Source organism: Procambarus clarkii, chromosome 47, assembly GCF_040958095.1.
Source record: "Procambarus clarkii isolate CNS0578487 chromosome 47, FALCON_Pclarkii_2.0, whole genome shotgun sequence".
NCBI lineage: Eukaryota > Metazoa > Arthropoda > Malacostraca > Decapoda > Cambaridae > Procambarus > Procambarus clarkii.
The window spans coordinates 24,632,726-24,656,622 of NC_091196.1; the positions used below are offsets into that span (position 1 = coordinate 24,632,726).

The 23,897-nt window shown below is 38.1% G+C and overlaps 1 protein-coding gene across 3 annotated transcripts; it reads right to left on the reverse strand.

The window, feature by feature from the left end:
- Positions 1 to 931: 931 nt before the first annotated feature.
- LOC123762990 (trichohyalin) lies at positions 932 to 23,664 on the reverse strand. 3 transcript variants are annotated; one of them, XM_045749881.2, is made up of 9 exons: positions 23,524 to 23,664; positions 15,105 to 20,000; positions 13,247 to 13,413; positions 12,763 to 12,933; positions 10,914 to 11,052; positions 9,811 to 9,949; positions 6,833 to 6,952; positions 6,481 to 6,610; positions 932 to 6,120 (listed from the first exon to the last, which is right to left on the reverse strand). In XM_045749881.2, the coding sequence occupies exons 1-9, from the start codon at positions 23,561 to 23,563 to the stop codon at positions 5,890 to 5,892; spliced, it is 6,033 nt and encodes a 2,010-aa protein (XP_045605837.2). In that variant the 5' UTR covers positions 23,564 to 23,664; the 3' UTR covers positions 932 to 5,889. The 3 variants fall into 3 exon arrangements, with proteins under 3 accessions (XP_045605837.2, XP_045605838.2, XP_045605839.2); XM_045749882.2 differs by lacking the exon at positions 23,524 to 23,664 and adding an exon at positions 23,337 to 23,516; XM_045749883.2 differs by lacking the exons at positions 932 to 6,120; positions 6,481 to 6,610 and having other exon boundaries at positions 6,859 to 6,995.
- Between the last annotated feature and the right edge of the window lie 233 nt (positions 23,665 to 23,897).

The following is a 23,897-nucleotide window of genomic DNA, read 5'->3' on the forward strand; positions in this document are numbered from 1 at the left end:
AAAGCCTTTCACACGTGGGACCCTTCACAGGGGTAAGATAGGAACAATACGAGGCGCGATATTGCACACTGGACCACGCAAAGTTTACTTTTAACTTTATCCGAAAAAAAAACGAAAACCCTTGAGTCCCTGGGGAGCATAATCAGAACAACATCTAATGATGGACGTCACAAGAGGAGCTCTGCCAGATATATAAGCTCGAGCTCCTAGAATATTGTTCAGAACATTGTATACATCACCTTGCGAAAGGATGTAGATTACATCCGAAAATTTGGCTTTTAATATATACATGTATATTGGTTTATTCCTTCACCTTCATTCAAGTGCTACAGCAATGTAGTAAGTTTCTCCGAATAGGATAATATGCTGCCAAAAGTAAGTAATTATCAAAGGCGGCACCAAGCCGGGAAGGCTATGTAGCACCATAAAAATGAAATTTGTTGGGCGACAACCATAAATTTTCAGATAAGTTGTTTAGGTCATTGTATTGACATTATTAGATCATAATGTCTGGGACAAGATGAATACAGTAATGACTAATATCCGAAATTAGATCAACATATGAAAATCTTTGGAGTAGGTTAATAGGATCATCCCATCATTTTGGATCACTCATGATGTGCACCTTAACCCAAGGACCATTAAATGCAAAAAGTGCGCATCTATTGAGATCCAGGATATTGGTTCAATCCTGTTATCTTGCTCTAAAGATTTTTTCATAGATGATGTATTGTGATTTCATTGTTTATCAACAAACTATGTCATGATAAAAGAAAAAGGAGGCAGCTGTCCCAACTTTTTTTTATAAATATTGTGAAGACAAGGAAAACAATGAATAAATAACTAAATAAATATGAGCCAATACAATACAATGTATCAAGATACACAAGTCACAAAATAACGTCAGTATGAAAGATAGTCAAATTTAGGAAAAGATCATATCTTTATTTCACTCTTACATTTTTCCTTATTTACATAATTTTTGAAGCTACTTTAAACCCAATAATGGTTCTATAACAGATTGATAATGTTACAAGTGATATTTCAATCATATTAAGAAGTGCATAAAAAACTGGGTTGTTCATTTCATCTTGGAACGCATTATTACGTTGTGTCCGTTATTTTCAACTCTTACAGCTTTTCCATAACCCTTGAAATCTGTGATCTCAAATCACAGACATCCTCTCTGAGGAAGACTTATATTACTACACTAGTTTGGTTCATGACAGTCCAAGTGCTGCCTGTACTGTGTGACAGGTTTCCTACCTTCTACAGTCTCCACTTCCTGGATAAGACAAAAATCTTCACAACACAAGGTTACCTTATGTAACCAAGATTACCATTACCTCCTAATGGCTGCTGTTCACTCTACCATTTCACAAAACAAATATGGCAGCTTTTGACATGGCAACAGTAATGCAAAATATTGGTATACATTTCAAAATTGTATATATGTACAATCATGTTGTGCACACACACATACTGTATTGTATATGATTATATTACAGTATATGTCAAGGGCAACTACTGGTTCTCGATAGAACTTTTATCCCAGGACAGTTCAGGATGCATCAACTAGATTACAGTATCTTGCAGTGTTTGCAACTTCACGAGCTGTTATCTTCACACACAAGCTTGTATCACTCGTCTAGTCTTTTTACTTCACATAGTCATCTTGCATACAAAAACCACATCAGATAGCTCGAAGGGTTGTATTTTAGTACAGTATTTTTATTTAATATGATGATTCCACAAAATAAAGTGTAAAAAAAAAAAGAGCTTTATAGATCAATACTTTAGTACATTATTGTATTACCACTAATTATTACATTTCCTAAATCAAACACAGATGCTGATGCTCTAACATACCAATTTTATTAAGTGTCTATTATTAACACATTTACACAAGTGAGCCAAGAAATACGTTTGCATTACAATCATCACATATCAGCCAAGAAGCAAATCTGTACCTTAGGACAGATTACTTGCCACCGATAACATACTACTGTATATGAATCTTACGACGGCCACTGCATACAACTTACAACTTGTAACAATGTTTGAAAGTTATATTAACATCCTGAATAAATCAAATAGTAACCTGAATAATGCATCTGTTTAGCAAAACCCTGCAGACAACATTTGTTGTGGTTGTGAAGATATTTATATAGATGATATCATGAGTAATATAGTTTTACCAAACACAAGAGCAACTGGAAGCAAAATACTTATTCGTTACATTATAAAAACTAATTAATTCAGCACAGGTTTGAACATAAAAATTGCTAGGTCACAATATTTGATCTAGACTAGGTTTAGATTTGGTGGCAGAAGCAAAGTATCAAAACACATGAGTAATCCTAAGCATTTAATGAAAGTCCCTCAAATACAGACTTACAGTAAAATAACAATGCCCTCACTCAATACATGGCACCAAGACGAGCGAGTGGCTACCATTCTCTCTTCGGAGGAAATGCCTCGCCTGCCATACCTCCTCACCCTCCGTGCTCCCACAGCAACTGGATTCACACTTGTGTGAACTCACACAATTGTGGCACCTGTGTATATTTAGCCATCGTTCAAGTCTATGCACACAAACCCTTACCTTTCACCTTGGAATTTATAACAAAGAATTCATCCATTAATCCTCAATGTTTTACTTTTTGTTTACATTATCAGTGACAATCTAATACCATCAAGTTACCTTCTATAAAACAAATCCTTATTATTTCAATGGGGAGACTATTCCCTGTAATAAATTTAAGTCCCTCTTAAAAGCTCATCTACACATTTTTAACTACAATCCTTGACACTTAATTTTTTTTCCAATCTCAATTACTTTCCAAGTATAGTACTTTCATCCTTTGGCTAAACAACACACATACCAATTTTAATTTCTCTGAATTTATGTCAACACTCTAAAGACAAAAAAAAAAAAAAAAAAACAATTACAGCTCATAAGTTCTGAGAAAACAAGTGACATATTACAGACCTAAATGCTGTACAGTATAAGTATCTTCTTGAGGTTATCTTGAGATGATTTCGGGGCTTTTAGTGTCCCCGCGGCCCGGTCCTCGACCAGGCCTCCACACCCAGGAAGCAGCCCGTGACAGCTGACTAACACCCAGGTACCTATTTTACTGCTAGGTAACAGGGGCATTCAGGGTGAAAGAAACTTTGCCCATTTGTTTCTGCCTCGTGCGGGAATCGAACCCGCGCCACAGAATTACGAGCCCTGCGCGCTATCCACCAGGCTACGAGGCCCCTGTACAATGTAGAATAAAAACTCAAATGATGTAAGATGATTTAATTTATACTAGTGTTGTGAATAAAAGTTGTAATGAACACAATTGCAACTTCTTATTATTATCATTAATAATAATCAGAATCCTGGTTTTAAAATTAGATAAAACCCATTTTTAAACCCAGAATTTGAATTCTGATAGATTTCAACTGGCTAAGCCTCAATACATGGAAACAGCTACCTTGGCAATTTATGAAGTTCAACTACAATTGCTGTGCATAAGCCTAATCAAACATTGCTCTGAGCCGAGGACAATCTCTACCAGAGCAGTTGTTTAGGTTTGCAAATACAGCAATTAACAAAAGGTGGCACCAAGCCTGGAAGACTATGTAGCACCATCCGTGGCACCCAACAGTCAATATATTCCTAGATATCATTCAGGATGCCAACAGAACAAAAAGATATGAGACAAGCAATGTCAAAGTTATCTGATTAAACAAAGATTCTATCAAGGAACAAGTAAGTCAATGGACTATAGAGAAGGCTAGACCTTTGATCATCCTGTCAATCAGGACATTCTACGAGGTGGTGAAGGACTGTATGAGGGACAATGCAGTTTGAACAATAAAGAAGGTCTTTGTTTCATCAAGTGTCCTGGCTTTATACGATATAAATTTTAGTTTAAGACTCAACAAAATATATTGTCATATAAATAATATGGGTACCAAACGATAATACATGGCTCAATATTAATGTGTTCTTACACCATTTGAGTATTATTAACCTCTTATTTTACTCGACACCGTGTAACTACAATACTCGCTTATTTCATAACTCAAATTAATGCAATTTAGAGGTGTCGCAAGAAATTCTTCATCATTGCTTTTAGCATATGGGCAGCACTATATTAACTCTATGTTTCTAGCTTCTAATTACAGTACTTTCGTTTCTAGTCACAACTGTATATTTTGTGAAGATAAAGCAAGTAACAATCAAAAGAAGGTGCCAAGCCTGGAAGACTATTAACACCGTCTGTGGCAAAGATGAAAAGGAAGAAACAGTCTACTGCAGATGGTAAAATAGACCTTCAGTATTCAGGAAGTAACAAATGCCAAAGTAAATTTTGAATATCCAAAGACATATCCTGCCCCAATAATAATTTTGGAAAATTTGGACTTGTTTCTCACGAGCATCTCTCCAACCTTTGAGAACGAGACATGGCAAGGCCATTATCAGGAGAAAGTGTTAAGTGCTTTGTTAGTGCAACTATAAAGAAAATGAGGTAATAAGAAGGGGCAACAAAGCTGGCAAGGTTCTCAGGTTACATTCACATGACAAAATATTCATACAAATTTAATTTCAGCTTTTCAGTAAGGTATGCAGCAACGTACACGTGGCAAGGCCATTGGTAGGGTACACAGGATTAATAGTAAAGTTCAACATTCAAATGAGTGAATGTGCAGAGTTGCTGCCCAAATATTTGGCAAGAGGCATTGACCCAGCTCATTGTTCTTGGCATGGAAAACTGGTAAGTGAAAGAGTATCTACAGCGTCTTAGCATTATCCAAACATTCTCAATCTCTGAAGAAAAATCTTTATCTAAAAAAAAATAAAAAACCACAGACTCTTATAACTGTCATAAACTGTATCATGCAGTAAAGTGAGGTAATTTACAACAGCATCAGCTTAAATAAACCTGAGTAAGACTTTACCTTAAAGTGTAAAGGAAACGTTTGACTGTGCACTTGCCACTGTCTATACAATGTTTGTATGGCTATTCTTTCAAAGTTTTCTCTTTCAAACATGAACTGAGATTGCCATAATATCTGTAGTCAAGACAATGGCCACCACACCAGTGGTATATGATGCAACTTATATTACACTACTTAAATCTTTGTCAACACAAGTTTTGTATGTGCCCTTCCCACTACATATAAATAATATGGTACTTTTTAATAAACTGTATGTATACTCATGTATACTTTATATAGAAATATAAATGGTTATATTTTGTGTGTGCACAAGTATGTGTCATGTGCATTCTTTATGTGCAAACATGTTTCTGTTTACACTATTTTTATTATATATGTAATTACCCATGTAATTACCGAATGTGTGAGAGAGTGCGCGTGTGAGTGAGTGTGCTTGTGTGCAAGTGTGAGTGAGTATGCATGTGAGTGAGTGAGTGCACGTGTGTGTGCCTGCCTTTGTGTGTTTGTACACATGTATAGATATTAGATTTACTATACATAAATGCCTCTTCATAACTATCTAGTTTGTGACAAGAAAAAATGTCATTCCATAATAATATCTTTTCGGAGAAAAAGAAAAAGGTGAAAAAAGAGAACATATATGAAAGGTATATTCAATATATTCTGTACCTTCTCTCAAGACACATTTCACCTCATGAAACCACAACAACTATTTTGTTGACTGAGTAGCTTTTCCTTTAATGCCTTAACCTCTCATGACTACCATAAAATATTTGAGTGCTACCTATTACAGTTAATAAACTCATTTCAGCTTCAAATCTTAGAAATATAATATTGCGCTCCGTGACAACATACAAAAATTTTTTATTTATTAAAGGACACTAGCTGTTCTTTGTTCTCTGTGGAACTTGCTATTCCTAAGCGCAATTTTTACTACAACAGTTTCTTGACTTTGCGGTTGAGGTGCGACACTGTCTTATCTAGCTGAGAAAGTGTGTCGATTCCTGTTTGATAGACAGCATCCGAGTCTTCAGAGGCATAAACATAAAGGCAATCATCACGATGATCAAGCTGAGCATTGATACGCTTGTCTAGGATCATCTGCGAGAGTCGCCTCTCCACTTCTTCTCGTGGAAGACTAATTTGATCAGCAATGTAAGCAATCTAAAGGAAAGAAAATATTAATTTTTTTTTTTTAGAAAATTCACTTGTCTAAAATTAGCATCTGCAAATTTGTCTAAAATTCAATAAACTCAAATACAAATCTTAATAGTAAAGTGAGGATGGTGGTGGTGTCAAAGGTGGTGGCACAATACTGGTGAGGACAGTGGTGTCAAAGGTGGTGGCACAGTATAGTGAGGATGGTAGTGTCAGATGATGGCACAGTATAGTAAGAATAATGATGCCTTAGGCAGTGAAAGTAAGAATAGTATGTCCACCTTCTATCTACAGAAGTATATAATATATAAAGACAGACAGATGTATAGGTGTGTGTGTTTACTATAAAGCTTAAAATGAACTGACCTGTAATCTTTCATATGGTAAGACAATGTTGCGAAGGTTCTTCTCCATCATTGTGGTGTAGAGGTCGTCCAGAACGCTGGCTACAACCATGTCTCCAGCCAGATGCTCACCATATTGCTCACGTGTTTTCCTGCACACCAACCATTAACAAATATCTATCAAGGATCCTTCTTTACCCAATTTGCAGCTGCATTGCTAATGATATTTCTTATCACAAGCAAATTAATGTAACAAACAAGATATATTAAACAATTTACAAGTAAGAACAGTTTATGTGAGTGTCCACAAACTGTGCTCCATTCTTGCCAGTCTGGGACAAACAGTATAACACTCACGGGAGCAAACATATTACCTGAAGTCTGCAAGAGAGGATTTGTTAGCTGCAGTTGCGATGGCGAGCATGGCTTCCACTCCCTCATCAATATCCTGAATATGACTCGGGCTTTTCACAGCTTTTTCTCCCTCCTCAGCCCTTGTGAAAATAAACAAGATAGCCTTCATTCCCTCCTCACTCCCTACAAGAACAAACAATAAAGCTAATAAAAATGAATTAGTTTAATTAAAGTTGTCTGTGTTGGAGGACGACAAGTGAGTTTCTGATCAATCCGTCAGCAAGCAAAATTTTAAGTATATATGTATGTGTGTGTGTGTGTGTGTGTGTATTTTATTTATATATATATATATATATATATATATATATATATATATATATATATATATATATATATATATATATATATATATATATATATATATATATATATATATATATATATTATTTATTTATATTATATATATATATATATATATATATATATATATATATATATATATATATATATATATATATATATTATTTATTTATATTATATATATATATATATATATATAAAAACTAATAAAATACACACCTGTACTGGGGTAAAAATGCAGCTAGTTTTTTGAAGGAGACGAGTTCTAAGCTTTTTGAAACAACTACAGTGGCCCCCTTTCATTTACGAATTTAATTCGTTCCCAGAGACGGTTCTCAACCCGAAACAAATTTTTCCATAAAAAATAATGTAAATTTAATTAATCCGTTCCACACTCCTAAAAATATTAACTTCAAAGTAGAGTTCATACCTAATTCATACAGATTTAGTACAATAGTATGTACAAGTTATTGCTTACCTTTATTGACGACTCTTGTTGGCGAATGGAAGACTGTGAGGACCCCCTCCTCAGGTGGTGGTGGTGGTAGTGTTTAGGAGAGGAGTTCTCTTCCATTATAACATCAGGCAGTGATGACGTCTCTGGGGTACACTCTCTCTGGCACATTTTGCCTGCATACCACTAAGACCTGCTTGTTTTTCTCACTAAAAATCTATCCATAGAGGCTTGTTTTCCGTATGTTGTAACACTTGTCTGTAGCGAGTCATCACAGTGTCATTAAAAAGGTTAAGGCAACGGCTTACTACAGCTTGCTTGCTCTGGGCAAATCGTTTCAACAAAAGTTTGCATTTTTTCCCATAGTCTACACCACTTCTTAATTGTTGAGGAAGGGACATTCTGTATCACCACCTTCTCCCAAGACTCCCCAGAAGAAATTTCCTCAGCTGCCTCTTGTTGCTGATCCTTGTGAAGGGCTAAGAGTTCTTTGGTGGTCAGCTCTTACTCTGTGTTCCTCCAACTCACAACACTTGACTCTTACAACACTGTAAATGCCACTTCTTTTTCTAAATTTCTCAAACCATCCCCTACTCGCCTTAAACTCTTTCGAATCTGCATCACTTGTTCCAGGGGCTTTCTTTAAAAGATCTTCATGCAATAGCCTTGCTATTTCACAAATGATGGTCTCTGAAATGCTATCACCTGCTAACTCCTAGTTTTGTATCCAAATTAATAACTTTTTCAACATCCTCAAGTGTTTGTGTTCTTTGTTTCGTGATTGTTGATATGCCTTTTGCCACTTTAGTACTCAATGTTCTTTTTCTTAACAATCACAGTGCATATCAGTGACAGATTTGTTGTACTGCCTAGCTAGTTCAACAACCCTTGTACCATTTTCATGTTTACAAATGATCTCTTGTTTTTGCTCTATGGTCATCCTCACATGTGTTTTTTAGGTTGAACCTTACCACTGACTTTCTTGGGCCCATGGCATGATATATAATACAGTAATTACTTTTATGTTCAAAACCCCAAAAAGCCGAAAAACAATGAAATTCTTAACAAAGAATACAGGCACGATCGTCACTAAGCAGGAGGCACTGGTTAACTGAAGTGTGGGATACCGTGCCACCAGGAACCATGTGCTCGATCGCTCATAAGCGTATCAACAAACTATGTAATTCGAGGCGAAACTCGTAACCTAGGTGTCACTCTGTCTCTGTTTTTTGTCGTATAACACTTTGAAAGCGTTATACGCTTTGACACACACACACACATACATACATACATATATACTGTATATACAAATGAGAGAGAAAGGCTGCAGGAACAAACCATAAATCACTACGAACTCTAAATGACCCGACTAGGATTTAAATCCATGACGTCGAGAATCACCCCTAAACGTACACGGTACCATGACCACCGCACCATTGATTGTCTAATAAGGCTTGGTCAGTTCTGGTGCTTATTAACTAAGCTCCATGACTGACCAACCCCCAACGACACTCAAGGATCCATTTGGATACAGTTTTTCATCAAATTCTGACACATGCACAGGCCATGCTGAGACTACAAATGTGAGAAAGGCTGCAGAATGCACAAGCCATAAATCACTTAGAACTCTAAATGACCCCGGCCAAGATTTGAACCTATGACGTCCAGGATCACCCCCCCCCCCCAAACGTACCTAGTAGCATGACCACAACACCTTTTACACCGTGACCGTGTAAACATACACTGGTCACGATACCGTGCACGTTTAGAGGTGATCCTGGATGTCATGGGTTCACCAATGCACAAACACTTGTGCACTTGTAGCTGCACAAGTGTTTTTTTCTCTCCGAAGTTAAATGACTTCCTATTTTTATTGTATCCCTCTAGAGACACTTTAACAAATACAAAATATGCTGCTTCCATGAATATAATGAAACATATTAATCCTACAATCTAAAATAATAAGATGAGGAGAGCATTATTTATAACAATGACACTTACAATGATACTCAAGGTGTACAAGGCATAGGGAAGGTCACAATGGCATAAACACTAGACAACACTCAATGAAAAATAATCATATGGTTTGAAGATTGATGAAATTGAGAAAGCTGTGATACCAGGAATGGGGACCAGGGGAAACCAAAGAGCAAAGCTACTGATAAGAAGACTTGGTGCAGTTACCTGTTGACCATAATCTTGGCAAGGAGCATGTACTTGAGTGCTCGTGCCCGCTGCTCATGAGAAGTGAACCCTGTTGCTGCCTCCTTAAAGTAAGAGTAGGCAGTTTCCATGTCCTTGCCTTCTGCGACTTGCATGATGCCTAAAAAGTATCATATTATAAGCAATGGAAAGAAACACTCAATAATTTAAAATAAGAAACTACTACTAGCATCATCCACAAAACAATAACACAAACTATAACTTTGAAAAAGCAGAAGAATACACCATGTTTGCCGATATTATCATCATAAAAATTTTAAAAATATATATGAAATACAATAAATTTAATAAAATGAATATATATAAATTATATAAATAATTAATATATAAATATATCAATATTATATATAAATATGTATAAATATATATATTTTCAGTTGCATATATTCCAGTATATTGCAGTTCAGTTTTCAGTTGCATATATGCCTGGGGACCATTCAGGCTTGTTCGCATATAGGTATAAATATCCATGAGCCATCACTGGGAAGGATGGCTCAGGGACCACTCGCCCTGAATGCCACATTTCTGATCTAGCTCACAACAATCCTCTCCTGTAATAAACACCAGCTCCTAGACAAAGTGAGCAAAACACCATATGGTATTTATATTGATTTGATTCTTTACACTCTCGCTACAGTGTGTCAGACACATTACAGAAGTGACGAACCCGGCAGCAAGAGTGAACTAGTCGGTCAGTCTCACCGGAGCCTCATCCACCCCACCCAGCACCCACTACACCCAGCAAACCTTCCCATGACCCAAGGCACCCCACAAGTGTGTGTGCGTGCGTGCGTGCCCTACTCTATACGACAATGTACAGTTTAATCCTTACAAGTGTTGAAATAACATGGGTCTCCATTGATAGGCAGGTCTCGACAAGCCAAGAACTAAGACCTGGCCACTACCAGTGAGAGTACAGTAATTGCAATTTATGATTATGGGACTGTGCAAACTCTAACCTAAATACAAGTGTATGTGGATACAACATCTGTGAATATGGTGTCCATGTTTGTAATACCTGTACCATGATAAACAAAATAGGTAAAAAAAAAAAAAAAGCATACCCGATTGTAGGTCAAGCTCTCCCTGCATATCTGGGGGTGTATAAATCTTGAGAGCTTCCGTCTTGGCAGTGGTGATGTTGGCCCGAGCCTTGGAGATGTTGCCCATGGCATGATACACTTGGCTTAAGCACAAACACGCCTGTGCAAATACAAACAGAAAATTTGCTTACTACTCTGTTTAGGACATCACTAAAGAAGACTATAAGATAGAGGGTAATATATCATAATTGTAGCTACAATACCAGAAATTATATTCAAAGAGTGGACAAGAGAGAGTACTAAAGTTACTCTACCTAAATGCATGACTATTGAGGCACCAATAATGCTCATACAGTAGTGTAAATGATGTCTACATGTAGTACTTGTTTAACTTTTATCTATGGCACTAAGATGTGACCTTAAAACTCTTTAAGTCATTAAAAATATACAGTATTTAGTAAACAATCAAATATGGTGGGAGGAAGCGGATACCTTACATATAATATGTATTGGTGAGTAGTAAGAGAAAAAAATTGCCTTAAGAATCCCAACTATAGAACTAGAAGTAGAGGCAGCCCCTGGTGTGTAAGGTGGTTGTGCTCCCACAAACACCATGCTTATCAAAGCCCTCACAAATCAAACTAGAGAACAATATGGAAGAGAGAAGGTTAGATTCCAAGGACCTCAAAAAGTACTTTTTTCTTAATCTTTATTAGACAAAAATCCTTCAAGTGAAAATATAATTCACCAAAATGATAAATTAAACGGCCTACCTCCAGATAGTTGATAAACTGAAATACAATTATTTGAAGGGAATAGCTAAGACTGCAGGTGAGGGAGTTTCAAACATACTGTACCTCTACATAAACACTTTTAAAATGTAACTTCCAAGTTTTTCATACAGGTCAAGTAACCATGTAACCATGTAACCATGTAACCATGTAACTTACAACTTTACCATATTTCATGTAAATACATGTAAATAACTAAAGAAGAGTGGGCAAGAGGCAAACAGTGCAATCAGCAACTAATAACTGGTTCCAAACAACCTGCATCGTACAATTCCTCACCAAATAATTTTACAGGGAAACTGTATACAACAATGATTAACTTTAAAAAGCATACTATTTATCTCATCTTTGACGTTAAGAAGTCAGCTTTAGATTATATTTAGTTATTTCTTCCATCAGCTGATTGGCAGCAATCAGCTGATTAGCTGTAAACTCCACCATAACACTCCCACCTCAAGTGGATATAGTAATGAAAGCAAAGCTCAGTTTTATTACCATGCATGACTTTCAGTTTTCAAGTCAATATGATGAGATATTCCAGAAAAAACTACTACTACAGAGCCTGTTATAAAAGTAGTCGTCATTGGGTTACGCTGCCAAATCTTGAAAGGCAACTTAATTTTATGATCATTCATAAACATTGTTGATTTTAAGTCTTGTCTAAAGAGGTTCAACATATTCCACAAATTTAAAACAAAATATGGGCTATTTTATTAGCAGCCATATGTTATTGTTCAAGCTCATTTTTATTTTGTTAATACAACAAGGTACTCAAGACACACAGAAATCACAATAGCGTGATGCAACAAATGAACAAATCCACAAGGGCCGAGGATTTGAATCCTCTTCACGGCCCTTGTGGATTTGTTCAAGGTACTCAAGATATTTAAAGAGAACCTGTGTCAAAAAAAAAAAAAAAAGAAAAACAAAACCACAAGATATCTCAACTGGAGGTACCTGATGAAAAGAACTGAAATGTTACCATGATGTAAAGTGACAAGAGAAAAGGACGGTTTCATCTCTTCAACAGCCATAGTGCAGACATGTCAAACAACACAAATTCACGTCAAACATCTTACCTTCACAGTTTTCTCCTTGTCTTGTAACTTTTTGGTTTCAGAATATAAAGCATTGGCAATGACCTCTGCTTGTTTATAATGACAGGTACTGTAGTATAGCGACATCAGCGTCAGCTCTAACTCGTGCCGAAGATTCACACTTTTTCTGTCACGCGCCCATTGTACTGCTTTCTGGAAGTGATATGAATACATAAGACTTTTGAATCAAGTAGAAATTAATATGCATTTCCATGCAACCACTAAACCAATTTCTGGTACTTTCACTACTGTATCATATTGGACCAATCTCCTGATGGGTCGTGCCCTTAATAATTTTTAAAACGGAATTTAATTACAGTACTATATTTAGAAGAATTTTATGATTTCAATGTCCCTTATTTGGAGCACACATTATAGAGGTGTAAGGTACTGTAAACTGTAGGTTGCCATTATTACTGTTGTTTATGGTGATGGTTACATCAGAAATAGGAGCAAAACATTTTACCTCACAGAGTGCATGTTTTTTCTCCTTGGTGGTCTCAAGGTTGCAATAATATGTTAGTAACTGTCTGAGGAACTTGTTGAAGCGTGGAGCATTCATGGTTGTTACTGTATTGGACCCGTCCAGGAGTGTCTCCACTATCTCCTCCACAAGTCTTCCATCTGACAAATCTAGAAGAAAAAAATTATATAAATATGACAACAAAGAAAACAACCTTTCATCTAGTTCTGCTAATGGCATCCAACAGTTCTGCATCCCTAAACTGTCAGGTAAGACCATTATGTAATACTGATACTCGAATACTTACCATGCATTGAAACTCTTAAATGAAAAAGGTTTACCATAATTTACAGATAATGTGTTGATGGCTATCTTGAGGTTATCTTGAGATGATTTCGGGGCTTTAGTGTCCCCGCAGCCCGGTCCTTGACCAGGCCTCCACCCCCAGGAAGCAGCCCGTGACAGCTGACTAACACCCAGGTACCTATTTTACTGCTAAGTAACAGGGACATAGGGTGAAAGAAACTCTGCCCATTGTTTCTCGCCGGCGCCCGGGATCGAACCCAGGACCACAGGATCACAAGTCCAGCATGCTGTCCGCTCGGCAACTCCATAGTCTCCTTAGACTGATGGATGCCTACTAGTTCATTGAGGATTAAACCCCATATCTGCATAGTACTATCTTCTTAGAATTCCCAATCTTGACACCCAATGTGTGGGTTTAGGCTTCTTCTCATCCTACTAAGTTGCAGGTCTTGGAGGTGATTTCAGCACGGTATGAACAGTGGTACTTTCAACTCGCTTCTGGGTGTCTCAAAGACTTTGCTGCTTGAAGTATTTTCACTGTGCAGTATAGAAGCAATTGGGCAATGTTTGCTATCATGCAATGCCTGTTCATCTAGCATTAAATAGGTACCTGGGAGTTAAGCAACTGTTGTGGGTTGCATCCTGGGGAAGGTCAATGGTTGGCCTAGGGGCACCTTGACAAGCCTAACATGCTTCCTGTCTCTGACTAAAGAAAACCATTTCATAAACATTTTCTATGTTCTCCTTGTTGGATTGATATTTTTCTAAAGTGATTACCTAGCATCTTAGCCTATATGAGCCTGCAGGGGACAGAATGAAAACGTCCTTGTGGCACTGATCCATACATCATCTTGCCTGATTACATAATCTTTTTCCTAACATTAGTGTTAACCCCAATGAACAAATGCAGCTAGCCATGTTTGGGTAACACCTCATGATGCACTGTATAGCACCATTATCTGCCTACTATTATCACAAAGTTAAGAGATGAATTAGCCATTCCTGGCATTTTGGGGTTAGGCCTAGTGATGCTACCACAACAATGACCATATCTCAAGTCTTTACTTCATTTTGAACTGTAATTACGGTGAGAGTATTAGTAATGTTCAGGAATGCTTTTACAGTACTTGAGAAATGAAAATAAAATACAAGCCGGTCGGCCGGACGGACAGCACGCTGGACTTGTGATCTTGTGGTCCTGGGTTCGATCCCAGGCGCCGGCGAGAAACAATGGGGGCAGTTTCTTTCACCCTGATGCCCCTGTTACCTAGCAGTAAATAGGTACCTGGGTGTTAGTCAGCTGTCACGGGCTGCTTCCTGGGGGTGGAGGCCTGGTTGAGGACCGGGCCGCGGGGACACTAAAAAGCCCCGAAATCCTCTCAAGATAACCTCAAGAAAAACTTTTGGAGGTCTTGGGAGTGCAACATATTTTTGTCATATAAAGTTAACATTACATGAGCGTTTTCATATCAAAGGCTAGTACAGTAGTAGTCATAGAAAATGCAATTACCTTTATATAAGAAATAAAAAAAATGTATTTAATGAGAGGTTTTACCTTTCACATGAGCTGGAAGAACTGAACAAACTTCTGAGGTCTGCTGTTCTGTGAGGCCAAGTGATTCTAGAAAGGTTTCAGCTTGTGTCACAGTATCTGTTTCCATGTCTCCTTTCACATCCAATTTTATGCAGTTCATAATTTTGGGGCTTTCTCTTTCCTTATTTCCTGCAAACTTTCCTCTATACGAGTCATTGTCGTTATTTATAGTTTCTGTTTTACTAGAAATGTCAGGTACACTACCACTTAGTTTAGCTTTCTTTGGAGGTTGTTCTTCTGGACAGCCAAAATCTGAGGAATCCCCACTAATATGTCTCTTCTTTGAATTTTCCACATGACTAGAACTATTTGTAGGCAAGCTGACCACTGCAGTTGAATTCAACACAATACCTTTAATGCCTGGGTCACACGTTCTTAAGGAGCCTTGTTCCGAGGAGCAAAGCAGATCTCTTGTCATCAGACTCTTGTGACTGGTAGGTACACTACTACCTGAAGGAGCAATGGCATCTTCAATAACATCTTTATGTTCACACAACACACTTTGATTTTCAACTTTATCCAACCTCTCATTTTCATGCAATTCTGTCAGTTTTTGAGAAATGGCACTTAAATTATTTTCACAAGTCTCACTTACTTTTTCTGAATACTGTTGAACCTCTTTCTCACAAAAATCACTTTGTTTCACTGGAAGCTGCTGAACTTTCTCATGTGACACACTTTCAGCAGAATGTTGCTGAACTTCATTTACACACGACTTACTCAGTTTTTCCAAGCACGGTCGAACGTTTTCATTGCACGAATTAATTTCTTCCGATTGTTGTCGAGTTTCATTTAGACATAATTTCCTTTCTGTTTCTGAATGCTGAGACTCATTATTGCAGGTCGCATTTTGTGCTTCTAAATGATGAACCTCATTTTCAGATAAGCTCCGTTTTTCTGAATGTTGCTGAACCTCTTTCTTATGCGACACACTTTGTTTATTATATTGTTGATCATCATTTATACACAACTCCATTTGTCCAAGTTGCCGAGCCTCATTTTCACACGACTTGCTCTGTTTTTCACTTACTACTGGATGTTGTTGGGCATCTTCCACACGGAACCTGCCTTCCTCTGAAGTTTGCTCACCATCTTTTTTACATGACTTATTATCTTCTGAATGTTGATACTTTTTATCAGATGGCTCACTTTCTCTCTCAGATTGCTGGACTTCTCTCTCCTGCAACTCTCTTTGTTTTGAATGCTGTTGATCCTCATCTATGCATAACTCCATTTCTTCTAAAGGCTGAATCTCTTTCTCACATGATTCACTTTCTTGTGACTGTTTAATTCTCTTCTCACATGATTCACCTTGTTCTGATTGTTGAACCTCTTTCTCACATGATTCACTTTCTTCTGACTGTTCAATTCCCTTCTCGCATGACTCAATTTGTTCTGATTGTTGAACCTCTTTCTTACATAACTCACTGTGTTCTGATTGCTGAACCTCTTTCTCACATGACTCACTTTGTTCTGATTGTTGAACATCTTTCTGACACAGCTCATGTTTTAGAGAATATTGCTGAACCTCATCTGTGCATAACTCCATTAGTTCTAATGATTGAGCCTTTTTGCTGCACGACTCACTTTTTTCTAAATGTTGTTCAACTGTTTTATTTGACTCTCTTTCTGAATTTTGACAAACCTCTTTCTTGCACAGCTTATTTTCTTCTGAACATTGAACATCTTTTTCTGGTGGCTCACTTTGTTCTGAATGCTGTTGAACCACATTAATGCACAACTCCATCTCTTTTACAGGTTGAGCATTGCTTTTGACTGACTGACTTTGCTCTTCTAAATGTTGTTGAGCCTCTTTTGCATGTGGCTCACTTTGTTGTGGATGTTGTTGAACCTCTTTATTGCATGGTTCACCTGCTCCTGAATGTTGCTGAACCTGTTCCTTGTTTGGCTCACCTTCAGAATGTCCAATCTCTTTCTCAGATGGCTTGCTTTGTTTTTCCATAGGTTGAACCTTTTCCTCACATGACTCGCTCTTTTTTTCAGAATGCTGAAGCTCATCAGTGCAAGTCTCTGTCTCTTCTTTTAAATGTTGAATCTTGTTCACACAGGAATCAATATTTGTTTCTGGATTTTGTTGAACCCCTTTCTCAGACAAATCACTTTGTTCTTCAACATATGGAATCTCTTTTTCAACCAATTCATTCTTTTGTTCTGAACATTGCAGACCCTTTTCACAAGATGGTTCACTCTCGTTTCCTATTAAATGTAGCTGAACTTCATTTATGATTGATTTACCTTCTTCTGAACACACAGTCTTATTTTCACACAAATAGTTCTGCTTTTCTGACTGTTGTTTAAACTCATTAATGTAAGATCCACTTTCTTTTCTAGAATGCTGAAGCTCCTTATTGCATGTCTCACTTTCTGCTTCTAAATGCTGAACCTTCTCCTCTTGTGACTTTCTCTGTTTGTCTAAATCTTGCTCAGCTTCATTAATGAATGATTCGCTTTGTTCTCTTGAATGTTGAAACTCGATTTTGCATGATTTGCTCTGACTTTCCGAATGTTCTTTAGCCTCTTCCTCGCACGACTCATTTGGTTTGGTACATTGAACTTCAACAATGAATGAATGCATTTTTTCTTCTGAATGTCCAACCTTATTTTCACATGACCCACTCTGTTTATCTGATTGTTGAACCACTGTTCCAAATGACACAGGCTTATATTGATCTTCTGAATGTTGCTGAACCTCTCTTTTGAATGGCTCACTTTGCTCAGAATGGTGAGGCTCATTGATGTGTAGATCTAACTCCATTTGTTCTTCAGATTGTTGAACCTCTTTCTCACACAACTCACTTTGTTCTAATCGTTGAACCTCTTTCTCACACAACTCGCTTTTTGATTGCTGCTGAACCTCTTTCTCATATGACTCGCTTTCCGATTGTTGGTAAACCTCTTTCTCACATGACTCCATTTGTGCTGATAGTTGAACCTCTTTCTCACATGACTCACTTTCTGACTGTTGAAGCTCTTCCTCACACGACTTCTTTTGTTCCGATTGTTGTTCAGCCTCTTCCTTACAAGACTCGATTTCTTCTAATTGTTGTTGCATCTTTTTTTCACATGACTCACTTTGTTCTGATTGTTGATTTTTTTCCTCACATATCTTGCTTTGTTCCGATTGTTGATCAATCTCTTTTTCACACGACACTCTTTGTTCCAATTGTTGTTGAGCTGCTGCTTCACATGACTCACTTTGTTCCAACTGTTGTCGAACCTCTTTCTCACATGACTCACTTTGTTCGTTTTGTTGTTTAACCTCTTCCTCACACGACTCACTTTGCAATGACTGTTGTTGAACCTCTTCCTCACACGACTCGATTTCTTCCGATTGTTGTTGAACTTCTTTCTCACATGACTCGTGCTTTTCAGAATGTTGTTGAACCTCATCTGTGCATAACTCTAGTTCTAAGCATTGACCTTTTTCATCGCATGACTCACTTTGTTCTGATTGTTGATGAACCTCTTCCTCATATGACTCGCTCTGTTCCGATTGTTCCTCGACCACCTTTTTTGATGACGGTCTCTGTTCAGGAAGTTGATCCCCCATCGTGCAAGACTCTTGTTGTTTTTCAAAATGTTGAGCCTTGCTCAAATATGACTCTCTTTCTTGCAGGTTCTGCTGAACCCCTTTTTTGGATGAATCGCTTTTCTCAGAATCTTGAAGCTTATTTATACATGGACCTGACTCCATTTGATTTTTTGCATCTTGAACCTCTTTCTCACCTGACTCGCTTAGTTTTTCACCATGTTCTTCATCCTCTTTCTTGCATGACTCACTCTGATTTTCAGATTGTTGTTCAACCTCTTTCTCTGATGACTTGCCATGTTCTGCATTTTGAACTTTAATTATTCCCAACTCGCTTTGCTTTTCTGAATGCTGTTGTACCTTCTTCTCGTACGACTTGCTTGGTTGATCCCCAATTTCACGATACTCGCTTTCTTTATTCAAATGCTGTTTAGCTTCACTAGTGCGAGTTGTCTGATCATCATCTGCACTTTTGTCACACTTATCATTCATATGATCATTTTCAACTTTTTTAACCTCCTCAGCATCACTTTCAGGTTGAGAAGAGTTGTTTTGTAGTTCACATTCAGTTTCAGTTTCTGCAATCTTCAAAGAGTCTGCAGAATTCTCAAGTGTACTAGACTCTGTGTCATCCAAATGTGATGATTCCTCATCTGTACCGCCATCTAAATCTTCCTGAGGTGGTGTCTCTGATGTGCCCTTCTTGCCTCGAGTTCTGCGACCATTTCTCCCATTTGTAGCTGGTGCATCTACTTCAGCAGTGCCCCTTCTTTTTTTAGAACCTGTGGGTGAATACTCTGGTGATGCACCATTAGTTTTCTTAGACAAAACTGCAGGTGGACTCTTTGATTTCTTTCTCTTGCGTCCTCTACCTCTGGTAGGTGTAACCTGCACATTCTCCGATACTACTCTTACATTTGAGCTGCTACTCCCTCTCCGCCCATGCCGCCTCGATGGAGTGGAGGTAGATGCAACACTGCTGGCATTAGAATCTGTACTTCCCCCTCGATTTCCTCGGCCCCTGCCTCTTGGTGATATACTTTTGGGAGAGTCATTAAATACAGCAGCAGGTGAGCGCCCTCCCCGCCCTCTGGGACTAGTTCTCTGAGGCGTATCTGGTGTGGAGGTGCCTCTTCGGGTTTTTCTTGGAGGTGACTCTGGAGCGATGTGTGATGGGCTGGCATGTGCCAGGTTCCTCCTTGATACACGTCCAGTCTCAGGTGGAGTTGTTGACGCAGCACTGAGTGCAGGGGAACTCTCGCTCCTCCCTCGTTTTCTTGTTGTCATTTTTTCCTCTGCACTATCACCTGAAAAGGCAGAGCAATACAATTAAAAATATACCTTCTTGTACATCATGTAAATAATGTACAATACTGCTGTATTCACATTTAAGGAGAGTGATACTGTACTGTACCATATATCAAATCCAAATGTAAATCAGATTCTGACCATTTCTACATGTTCTAGTACTGAAGATGACAAAAATACTATACATTATACTGTATGCAATACTTATTACAAATTTAGCACATGTAACACTTCTTTACCTGACAACTAGATGGGTCCCCAGTTCAGGAATAAAACTAAAACTAAGAACAACAGTTGGTACAGCAACAACTTTACAAACATTGGAGTTTAAAGTCAGAGACCAAGCATATGTACACTACTTTATAAATGGATTTGAGTTTACTTCCCAACCAAGAATAAAATATGAAAATGTAATAATTGAAAGAATTCTTAATTTATCATATTTATTTAAATATTAAAATATTATTCCACCAAACTCGGCCACACACAAAATCAGAAGTCAAAAGAAACGACAAAATAAAACTTGCCCAAAACAAAAAGATACAAAATTGTTCTATGTCTATACAAGAAGTAAAACCAAAACAAAGGACTCAGTTGGACCCTTAATAGATATGACTAACCAAGCTATAATGGATGATAAAAGGGCAGCAAACACTAAATGATTTTTTACATCAGTGTTCACACTCAAAAGGTTGGATGACATCCCATCACCCACACATATGTTTGAAGGAGGGGAGGAGAATGAAATTAGGAATATACAGTACCTATAATATGCAAAATTAGAAAAAAAGACAAACTAAAAGACTCAAAAGCACCAGGTGTGGATGGAATCCAATCCATAGTCTTAAGGGAACTGGCAGAAGAACTATGCCTACTGCTGAAACTACTTTTCACAAAATCTCTGGACGAAGGGGTAGGGGTAGTCCCACTAGATTGAAAATATGTAAATGTCACCCCTATTTCCAAAAATGGCAGAAAGAGCTCAGTAGAAAACTACCGGCCAATCAGCTTGACATCACACACCTGCAAGCTCATGGAGAGAATCCTCAGGAAGGGAATCACTCGCCATCTTTCAGTGAACAACCTTGTACAATCGACACATTGGATTTGTTTGAAACCGATCCACCTTTACAAACTTGCTCACATTTTTGGAAACAGTAACCAGCTACTCAAACAATGGCCTTCCGGTGAATATACAGTAGTAATTATACAGTACATGGATTTTGCTAAAGCTTTTGATAAGGTACCACATGAAAGACTAGCAAGGAAATTACAGGCCCATGGAATAAATGGTAAAATATTAGAATGGATAAAACAATGGTTGAAGGAAAGAAAATAAAGGGTCATATTAAATGGATACGAATCAGAAAGGAGAAATGTGATAAGTGGGGTGCCACAAGGATCCATTTTGGGACCTACCCTTTTTGTCATATACATCAATAACATAGATGAGAATATTACAAACCATATCATTAAATTTGCAGATAACAAAGATTAAGTAAAGTTGGAAATGATAATGATATCGAGGCCTTACAAAAAGATCTACATGAACTCCACAAATGGTCAGAAGGCTGGCAAATGCTTTTAATATTAACAAATGCAAGACCTTGCATGTTGGGCATAACAACCCATGCCACTACTACCAAAGTAATAGCATTACATTACAGCAGATAGATGAAGAAACAGACCTTGGAGTCAAATTCCCCCACTCATTAAAAGTTGTACAACAGGTGGGTGCAGCAGCCAGAAAAGCTAATCAAACTCTTGGGATAATCAAACGTACTTTTGACTGAAAGGAAAAGAAAGTAATGGTTCAACTGTATAAATCTCTGGGACACCCGCATTTGGATTACTTTATCCAAGCATGGAGACCTCATTTTCGGAAGGACATAACTGCTCTGGAGAAGGTGCAATACTGGGCAACAGAAGTCATTCCAGAGCTAAGTCATCTCTCGTATCAGGAACACTTGAAGGTCACAGCTAACAACACAGCAAATCAGGCATGACAGGGCAAATCTCAATGAAACTTTAAAATACTGAACAAGTTAGAGGATGTTGATCCAGATATTTTCTTCACCCTGATGCCCCTGTTCACCTAGCAGTAAATAAGTACCTCGGAGTTAGACAACTGCTATGGGCTGCTTCCTGGGGATGTGTGTGTGTTATAAATATATGTAGTAGATATAGTAGAGGAAAAATAAATTGGTTAGAAAGGCGAGGTCCAGGAGCTAATAGCTCGATTCTGCAGACACAAATATTAAATACCAGTAGATTGACCGTCGAGAGGCAGGACCAAAGAGCCGAAGCTCAACCCCCGAAAGCACAACTAGGGGAGATGAGTACCTAAGTAACAAGCTAGGAAACTGGTCATGAGAATGTTGGGCACAACCCACCAGTGAACCAAACCCCAAGAATCCAGAAATAGAGCCACACGAAGAGACTAGTTCCAAAGGCAGAACTAAATGAACCTCCCCCCTCCCCCCAGTCCAAAAAAGGAACCACAAAGGACCATGGCCTACTGAATAGACAAAAAAACTAGCAGCAAGAAATGCTACACAGGCTATCAAATGTAATACACAGTTCCACCAATACATTAAGTGAGCAAATACTGTTTTAGCCCAGAATGCATGTGACAAAGTTAGGTTACAGTATTACATAATCTAGTGCCACAATACTAAAAGCAGTAAACCTAGAAAATGGAGATGCTCAGAAATTGCATTTTGGTGAGAAGAGCACAGAATGTTCACAAGCACAACACTAAGTAAAAAAAAACAGTCAAATTCTTTAAATGCCCCATTTTCCATTACAATATTATAGACGCATCAGAGGCATGAAAATAAGGCACCACTGCATTTTAGTCATATGCCACCAATGTGGACGAGTTAGGTTAGAATTTAGTTAGGTTTGCCAATGCATTACGGTGATGAGCATGGTTATGGCAGTGACATTGGAGTTTGAGGGTACAGTATAATGAAGATAGGGTTCACCTTCCAACAAAAAGCATGTGTAAACCAATTAGATGCTTTGCTTAATTATTATAAGATTACAAAAGCTGTTACATTAACTGTCTCTAAAACAGTTTTTGAAGGCAGAAGACATGGGCATGAGAATGACACATGGTTGGGGGGGTTAAAACAGAGTAAGGTGAAACATGCGAGAGTTAGATGGTGCCAGGATGTGGGGATCAAGAGGCAGGACCCGCCTACTACAGTGTTGCCTGCTGTAGGAGCTCCCCAGCTGCCACCTCCCCCAGCATGATACAACCCCAGGGGTGCCAGCCACAGTGCCAGGGACGCCTACCACCCACACCCACTTCGCCACACCGCACAACACACCGTTAACGCCTTCAAACACAGTTAGCGGCGCGCATCAGCAATGGTCACGTCACAAGGCAACCCCAGAGTTGGCTAGCGTGTAGCGCGTCTCCCAAGAGGCCATCACTGATCTTTCCACCTCTCCTGCACTGTCTCATCCTCCAAGAACACTGCCACACCACACAACACCCGCCATAACACTACTTACTGCAGCTTTTCTTATTTTTCCTGCGGGACGTCATGGTCATGCAAGTCACTCAAAAGTCAACACCGGCAGGACGACGCGCGCAAATTATGAAGCCGCTGGTAAATTGTTACCACAGTATTACACTCCTTCTCTAACATATCCCAAGAAAACATTTCTTCAACCTCTATTTTATGTGGTAAATTCTTATAAGATGAAATAATAAGAGAGAGAAGGAAGAAGTAGCACAAGGTTATGTATATAAGTATTTAATTAATGGTTGGTGGAGAGTAGAGATGGTGCGTGCTTATAAAACATTACTGTGATGCACTCTTAACATCACACGCCACACCTTATATTGTCTTATACCAAATGTTAAGTGATGCATAATGTTCTTA

What these genes read in the sequence shown, in the direction of transcription:
- LOC123762990 (XM_045749881.2), bottom strand. Translation starts at nt 23,563, where the DNA reads ATGACCATGACGTCCCGCAGGAAAAATAAGAAAAGCTGCA. An exon ending in TCTTCCAGCTCATGTGAAAG is followed by an intron (nt 13,414 to 15,104) that starts GTAAAACCTCTC and finishes TTTTTCTTCTAG; the next exon opens with ATTTGTCAGATGGAAGACTT. An exon ending in AAAAACATGCACTCTGTGAG is followed by an intron (nt 12,934 to 13,246) that starts GTAAAATGTTTT and finishes TATCACTTCCAG; the next exon opens with AAAGCAGTACAATGGGCGCG.